This window comes from Clinocottus analis, unplaced genomic scaffold, assembly GCF_023055335.1.
Source record: "Clinocottus analis isolate CAN_PGR_092001 unplaced genomic scaffold, fCliAna1.0.p SCAF_178, whole genome shotgun sequence".
NCBI classification, from domain to species: domain Eukaryota; kingdom Metazoa; phylum Chordata; class Actinopteri; order Perciformes; family Cottidae; genus Clinocottus; species Clinocottus analis.
Window position 1 is genome coordinate 15,439 of NW_027175907.1, and position 8,930 is coordinate 24,368.

An 8,930-nucleotide genomic window follows, 5' to 3' on the forward strand; every position below is an offset into this window, starting at 1 on the left:
ATTTTTTGAGCAGCTCCCAGGCTGTCTTTCTGTTTTATTAAGGGAAAAAAGTCCTCAGGGAAGTTCAACACCAGTAGTGATTTCTTTAATTCACACTTCCACTAGTCATTCCCAGTCTGCCAGCTTTCCCCCAGTGAAATCCATGAGGTTACCAGTGGCGCTGCACCAAACCGAGTGTCTGCGAGCCAATGCGGTGTCCTCACCAAGTTTAATATTGACTCAAGTTATTCAGCAAATTTGTTACAGGACACCAGTTCCAATCCTCCCAATAATCTTGTTTTGTTCTCTTCTCTCGATGTCTTTGCCAGCTCACGCTGTCGACTAATAAGGAGTGTCGCTCTGTGCTGGCCTGCTCCCCGGTCCTCGCCATCCACCCTACCTGTGTTTGAGAGGATAACCCCCATCACCATCTCCAGGATGAGGCATGTATCTCTGTGCTGGCTTAGGGGCGTGTCCCTTCTCCTGCTGCTCCAGGCGGCCACTTCCATGGTGATGCTTCCTAACTCCACGGGCTGGGAGCAGATTCTGGACAAGTATATGGACGAGGAGGGGGACTGGTGGGAGGCCAAGCAGAGAGGGAAGAGGGCCATTACTGACGGTGACGCGCAGCTCATCCTGGACCTTCACAACAAGCTCAGAGGCCAGGTTTACCCTCCTTCTTCCAACATGGAGCACATGGTAGGTGGATGGAGGATGCGGAGGGTTTGTCTGTGGAGATTGATTTCCATGAAGAAATACATATATACTTCATGCTGTTTGTATGTATTAAAGAACACTTTGACCCTATTCTGAACTCCTTAAGAGTCTTGCACACTTGTAGACCATGTAGCTTAGTGACCTGACCCAGTCACCAGACTGGCTGGCACTTGTCCCTCTTGGCTCGCACACAAGCAGCATGCCAGCATCTGAGCACCTTCAAAGATGAGGACAGCCCCTCTACACACACACACACACACACACACACACACACACACACACACACACACACACACACACACACACACACACACACACATCTCTACCATGTGACGTTGGTTGTTTTGCCAGAAGAAAAGAATTCCGCCAACTTGCCAATGATCACATTACTACTGCGTTTTTCTTTTACTCATGCTGAGAGATTTGTTTGACTTTATCCTTTGGCCATCACGTGTGTGTACAGCGCCAGATCACTTTTCACAGTGCAATTAGAATCAGAGCACGGCACCGGGGCTTGTTTTACCAGCTGTCTACCCCCCACTAAACACACCCAAACACACACACACACACACACACACACACACACACACACACACACACACCTTTTGTAAGTCAGCGCTCCACAGATCTGGAACTCCTCCAAATACACTATATGGGTATGCACTGCTTGACCGCCACAGTGCATTGCCACCAACAGTACTTAGGAGGTTAAAAATCAATACAGTATGCAGAAAGTAATGAGGTTTTATAATCCTTTCATCTCCACTTTGAGAGCTACAGAACAAAAGGCAGTATTATTCGATGGTTAAGGCAAATAAACAGTTCCTGCTGGGGGCAATTGCTGGACTGTGTAATTGTATAATTGAGAGGCTGGACTTGAGAACCCCTCTGGTGTGTGTGTGTGTGTTTGTGTGTGTGTGTGTGTGTGTGTGCGTGTGTAAAAGCACCACTTTGCCTGGCAGGCAGACTCTAGCGGAGAAATGCTGAGCCAGCAGCGCACAGCTCCTTTCTACTGTCTCCTGTTACAGTTAGCTGTTTTTTTCTAGCTCCAGGGGCACCCAGGGGTGAAGAGGCATGCAACAAGAGGACGTTAGGTGAGAGAAAGAGAGTGAGAGCTCGAAGGAATACAAGGAATAGTAGTTAAATATAAATGTAGGTGTAAAAATTATAACGTTGCTGAAAGAAAGGCAATGAGAGACGCACAGAAGTGTGGAATGACTTTTTTCAACAAAAAAAAATTATAAGTTTATTTGAATGCGACTAAGGACAGAATAAAAGAAAGATGGAGATGTTTGGAAGGGCCACAAAGTAAGTAGAGACAATAACTTTTAAAGATACGTGCTGAAATTAATTGTCATTTACATTTAAGCATCTGCATGAATGTAAATATCTGTCAAGCGAGAAACTGTTCAGGTGACAGAGATTTTTAGTGATTTTCTGTGCTTTATTTTGAAAGGGGCTCCCTATTTCTCAGATTTTCCTCCAGTCTGCGTTGAACTGCCGTCACCTTTCAGAAACCTCACAGCTTCACTGTACTGGAAGACTTCATAGACATGCTTCCCTGCTCTCCCGACACACCCATGCATGCAGATGCACACATACACACACACTCACACAAATACCCAAGCGCACATACATAACCATTGCGCCATCAGCTTTGTTATTGTCTGCCATTGTATTAAACCGTAACCCGGCTGACCCTCTGTGGCAATCATCACATAAACTCTGAGATAACATCAATTCAACCCCCCCCCCCCCTCCCCTCATCTGTTTCCTTTCCTTGCCCCCTCTCTCTGCCTCCCTTATCCCCGTGGCTCCGTTCCCATTCTGTCATTATCCAACACAGAGGCCCAAAGAATTCCCTGGATAAGCATTCACACTCCATAGTGATCCACAGAGCTTCAATGCAGCGTTAGAAGGTGGGAGAGCGGTTCTGTCTCTCACTCAAATGTTGACCGACAGATATAAACAGAGAAGTGTCAGTATTTGAAGCGCTGAAAGGCAAACAGATGGCATCATGGGAGAAAGGGTCCCACCTGCAATGATGTTTAACTTGGCCTTGCCGGGCTACGCTCAGGTCTGAGGTGTCTGTGATGTTTGCGGTTCAAGATAAAGCTGTATTGACAGTTTGAGATGAGTCAGAGTTTTGCAGAAAGTGCCGGCCATTTTAATTTAGTGTTGGGTAATTTGGCTGTTCAATCAGACAATAATTAAGGTCTAGACTAATAAATTAGCCTTGCATTAACCCAAGATGTTTAATTACGGTAATGTGGACAAGCGAGTGAAACAGACAGCTTCAATATTAAAAGAATGTGCTTTAGATGAATAAGATTGCCAAATAAAAAGTAATTACCAGACTCCAGTGGCATAAAAAAATGAAGGAGAGCGGTCTAAACTTATTTTATCCCTGCAACTTTTCTTCTGCAGATTACCTCAGAGCTCATAGGCCAGCTCAGAGATTGAATCTCTCCAGTGTGTCTTGGGTTTGTCTCTGGGTCTGGTCAGCTAGTTACACCCAAGAAAAACACTTCCACTGGTTTCTCTCAATGTTAATCGCAGCAGCTGAATATCATAGTATGAAAAAAAAAGTTGGTCCTCCCAAAGAGCGTTCTGTAGTTCCTCAAGTCCACATTCAAGGTCATGCTCCAGTGAAGCAAACAGGACAACACTATCCCAAAATAGAAAAGATGCCACCCGAAAAACTGGAAACTCTCTTGGCCTCACCTGTCACACACAGAAGAGCCAAGAGCCCACGCTGAACTTGCTTGATGTAATGCCAAGAATGCAAACAGATGCTCTTGCTCTGAATCCACTCATAAAGAACACCTTCTACGAATACCTCAGGGAGCATTGGTCATAAAACTTTTCAGAGATGCAAAACACATGTAGATCAAATTAGCAAATTCCAATGATCCTTTAAATATCTGTGAAGCATTACGCCCAAGAGGACAACCCCGTCAACCGGCATCCTGTCCAGACTGCAAGGTCTTTTGGGTTTAGGAGTGACTCAGCAACAAGGAAAAATGACTTTTGTAATGTTAGACTCAGGAGGAGTTTTTTTTTCTGATTGGCTGATATTGTTAATTGTTGGGAGAGCTGAAACTGTTATTATTATTTCCAAGACATTATAAATCCCAATATTGGACCAAATCAAGATATCAGGCTGCCCAATTCTGATGCAGAGTATAAGTGAGACAGTTTCCCGAGTCAAGCCTACAATCGTCTGCTGTTCTGGTCAAACTATGCTCCTGGTCTAACATGATAATGGGAGATAATGGTATTCACTGGTTGACAAGATTCAGACAATGGTCAACCCCAGGACCTCTGATGTGAGTTGATGTGGGCTGGAATGTGCTGCATGCAACACTGTTTACTCCAAATTGGTGTGGGAAGTAGTTAGAGAAGATAAAATAGATAATCCTCCATTTGTCTCCCTGTTTTCTCTCTCCTCTTACCACATATCCTCCATTCTCTGCCAGGTTTCTCATTGCATGTATCTATATTTTTACTCTGTCACGTTATACAATTCCCATATCTTTTCCCTGCTTTCTTAGTATTTCTCTACATGCACCATTGACAATGAACAAGAAATTCAGACTTGCAAAGGAAGTCCACCTCTGTAGCCTTTAGAATGCAACCAGATGACCAAGAAAGAGAAGAAAAAAATAACCCCAAAACCTGCAAATGAAGTGTTAAGTGAAATATACAATGCTGCGTGCACTGTGCTGAAAGACTCCAGTAGGGGAGGTGTTTTTCTTTACGGGCCCCAGCAGATATGTGGTCAGGGTGGGTAGGGTATGTGTGTGTCATGGGGGGGGGGGGGTCTTGGTTACAAGGCCTCCCTGCTGGGCTAACTGTGCAAGCAACAGCAGCCGACTGCAGTCTGCACAAGGTTCAACAGCTGAAAAAGGTTTGGGACGATGGAATGAGTACTTCAGGTGCAAGGATGCTGCTTGTACTCATCATTATTTAAGAACGGCTTCAGAAGCATCACGAATCATAAAGACTGTCATCAGCTACATTCCCTCTGAAGACACTGCAGCTAGTGAGAGAGTTGTGGTCGTTTTTGTCTTGAAACCTTCATCGTGGCCAGCAGAATGTTTTCCGACCCCAAACCGTTCATTAATGGTCACAAACATTGTGTTGAACCCGCTTAAGCACAGAGCGTCCTGTGTGCTGTGGTTTGCAAATCGTTTGGTACTTTCCACCGCTCTAAGCAATGTGTTTCAGTCTGCTCATCTCTCTAAATATTGATTTTTTTTTTTTTTCGTGCAAGCAGGTCACTTGCAGAGAAAATCGTAACAAATGTTATTGCTGAATTTTATTCTCTCACTACTGCTGATGACCAGGCTCAAATCTCTTCCGATGTTTCTGTTTTAGCATCGTAAGCTCTTGTACTGGCAAAAATGGATCTGACAATACTGACACACTGACACTTATTCTCAGCTCACTGCCCACAGCGGTAATTTCTGAGCAGAGATAGAGTTTCAAGTAAACACATTCTCCTTCCTGTTTTAGCCCTGGCTCTGTCAGTCATCATTTGAGCTTATTGTGCAAGACAGACCACAGGCAACTGCAGACAAGGTTGCTGTTTCCCCAATATGCTACATCTTTGCACATATAGAAATGTATGAAAACTCCACTCCACACCTCCAACTGTTTATTTATTCTATATGTCAGTTATGTAACATTTCTACGAGGCTTTGTGTTGAAATCTGACATAGACCACTGTGCCAATATGGCGGAGTCAGACAATGTTACCCTGGTGCTATTAATTTAAACCAATAGGTCCTCTCAACAGCAAGTTGGATTCCCAGAAAGAGCTGAAAAAACTGCTCAGCGCTAAGAGTTAATTTGCAGCACTGCCAGACATCCTGTTGTTAGGTGGGTGGGTGTTTCAGGAGTAATGCAGAGAACAGCAGTTGTTTCTGGTGGGACTGTAAGTGGGTGACGGACGAAGGGGGTAGTGGTGGAAGCAGGCGAGTTATTTTAGTGTCTGTTATTGGATGATATTTCAGTGAGGGTAAGCTATTACTTCCAGGGGCCAATGTGTGAGATGTGAAAACTTCTGACACCTCCGCTGGTGTACTAATGCTAACGCACACAAACACATTCCTATGCACACACACACACACCCACACACACACACACTAATTGACTTTCTCGTAGAAACCAGTTACGTTAGATGACCCACACTGAAGGTGAGAGGGAAGGTGTGCAATTAAAGGCCCATACGGTGTCTTTCAGAGGAATTACAGCTGGAGTTTTTCTCACATTTTTTTAATGGAAGAATGTAGGTCAGCAGGGAGGAAGGACACTCTTTGCATTCCCAGAAAACCCCAGAATGGGAATATGATCCCTTCGTATCCAACCAGAGCCAAACTTAACTGAGAGGGCAATTCAGAGAGAGGGAAAGTGAAACAAAAGCTTGCACCCAGACATCTCACCAGAGACATATGGAAGGTATTACTTAAAGGAAAAACAGCTTTTGCATTTTCTGAATAACCCCAGATCCTACGGGAAAAAGCATTTGGGGAAAGTCAGCTGAGAAGCAATAAGGGAGTCAAAAAGCTCTTTTTACAGCAGCAGGAACACATCAGCATAGTTCTGCACTTAGTTTAGAGATTAGTGCAGTTACTTAGCCATAGCAGTTCCTTGTCTCTATTACTTATCATGACATATGATAAGTAATCCTTGTTCAGCAAGTCTTTGAATACCACTCCACATCATTGACAGCTGAAGAAACTCTACCAGGCAGTGAATTTCTCCAGTTCCAGTGCGAGTACACTAACCGTTCTATGAGCTGACATTGTTATATATATATATATATATATTACGGCCCATTAGTTGCAATGCAAGCGGCTTTCTGTCGCACTGAGTCGGTTTGTTTTGACTTAGTATCAAACATAATCCTGAAAACTTCATATGTTTTTTCCATCTGATCTGCTGTGTAGGTGTGGGACACAGAGTTGGAGCGCACGGCCGAGGAGTGGGCAGAAACCTGTCTGTGGGAGCACGGCCCTGCCGGTCTGCTGCCACAGATCGGACAGAACCTGGGAGCACACTGGGGAAGGTAAACATTAATTAAGTATACACAGTTTCTGCATCCATAGACTTTTATTTTGTCCAAGGTTGAGAGGGTAAAAGGGTTGTTTTGCTGAAAATAGGTACAGTCTTCAAAGTTATCATGTGTGTGTTTGTAGCTGACAGGAGGCTTAATTCTGTGGATAGGATAAGAAGATTGATAAGAACAGAATTATTGTATAATTTGATTTTACAGACACATTGTGAACCTGAAGAGTCAAAAGAGAGTATGTTAGGATGCTGCCTTGGCCAGGAACCCATTGGAAAATGGAAAATCTCAATATGACTGTTTGGGATAAATACAGGTTAAATAAAAGGTATTTGAATATGAAGGCCACTTTTTAGTCAAACAGTTAGCTTGCCATATGTTATTCAAATATTAAGCAATATACAACTCATTTAAACTAATGTAGAAGTTATTCTGTATAGTTTAACACAGCTGCTAGCTTTTCTGCTACTTTCTTCACACCACCAACACGTTCACACGGGACATAATATTTGCTACATTGTACACTCAGCCGCTCATAGAGCGTCTGAAAGCAGCACTGCTTCACATGAGAGTCTCTTGTTCCACATCTAATCATATCACTTCACAGTCAAGATGCTCACTTGATTCTAATCAGATTGACTCGCCCCACATGCTGCCAAATTAGTGGCAATCGTTGGTCACTGCAGTCTTTTCAGAGTGCACACATGTTTGATTGAAAGCTCGATGCTTAATGACAGCAGATGTCTTCACATCGCTGTGCTTACCAATGGCGCTTACTTCAAATGGTAGCTACATCTGTTACATACAGTGTAGTGCAAATTACTTCATCTTTTGATTTGGCTCGTGAGATACCCTGCCAGGCTACATTTAGTAAGGCATGACATGCTTGCTGTATGCTCTCTCTTTAGCTACCACCGGTATCTTAGAATTTAGTTTTTTACAAACACCTTAGTAGTTTTGTAAGCACAAGAGTTGCTTTGTTTTGCACTAACTAGGCTATGGGTATCATGCATATAGTTCTTGAAAGACGACTTGCAGTAAGCTTTGATGCATAACATCAACTCCCAAGCCAAAAGAGACACAAGACAACATAAATGTTTTTTGAGCATTGTCATCAAAGGTGCATACGCTTACTCATCTCCCCAGGTATCAGCCACCTACGTTCCATGTGCAGGCCTGGTATGATGAAGTGAAAGACTACTCCTTCCCTTACTCTCAGGAGTGTGACCCCTATTGTCCCTTCAGATGCTCCGGCCCAGTTTGTACTCATTATACGCAGGTAGCTAGGTCTGGATTATACCATTTCTTTACCCATTTCCTCTTGAGAGTTTATCCTTTAGTGAGCTATGACTTGATTATATGTTTTTTCATGGTCTGTCTTGCTATTCTTTTGCAGCTGGTATGGGCCACCAGCAGTCGGATTGGCTGTGCCATCAACATGTGTTACAACATGAATGTGTGGGGACAGATTTGGGCCAAAGCCGTCTATCTCGTCTGCAACTATTCACCAAAGTAAGTATATTGGTTGTGAGGTCTGTTCCCAGCTGCATGAACGTTAAACGTTTCTTTCACTGAAGTTTAAAACTGTCACACACAAATGGGTTGAAAAGGAATATAGGTTATTAGTTTTGCTCAAGTATAACGTGTTCTGTTCAATAAGCCCTGTCTGTTCTACCACCTGAACAGAGGAAACTGGTGGGGACATTCGCCTTATAAACATGGGACCCCATGCTCTGCCTGTCCTCCCAGCTATGGAGGCGGCTGCAAGGAGAACCTCTGCTACAAAGGTATGTGTCTGGAAAATAAATAAAGACTGTGATAGAAACTGTGAGGAAAAATAAGTTTCGTTTATCCCTATTTTGTGACTTTGCTTGAAGATGACAGTTCTAACCATCCCCAAGAGGAAACCGAAGAAAACAATTTCATTGAGCCGGAGGCCCCCCACACTCCACAGAAGCCCCGGTCTCGGGCCTCCAAGCCCGAGCCTCCCAGTCTTCCAGCTCCAGCCCCCACCAAGCGCCCCACGGAGGACCTGCACAAGAATGAAGTGGTCAACACACAGCAGATGTGTAAGCTGTCATTTAACTTTTTATTCTGGATCTTGTTTCATCTGGTTTAGGATTAGGAGGTGCGCAGAGTGGCAAGAAATTTAGGATGTGAT

General features: G+C 43.8%; 1 protein-coding gene across 1 annotated transcript; it reads left to right on the forward strand.

The window, feature by feature from the left end:
• Positions 1–417: 417 nt before the first annotated feature.
• On the forward strand, positions 418–8,845 carry LOC137788436 (cysteine-rich secretory protein LCCL domain-containing 1-like; the record flags this gene model as incomplete). The annotated part of the gene is made up of 6 exons (XM_068581210.1): positions 418–678; positions 6,651–6,769; positions 7,916–8,048; positions 8,166–8,281; positions 8,456–8,556; positions 8,647–8,845. Coding segments are annotated over exons 1-6 (929 nt in total), but the record flags the coding sequence as incomplete, so codon positions are not given.
• Positions 8,846–8,930: the final 85 nt, after the last annotated feature.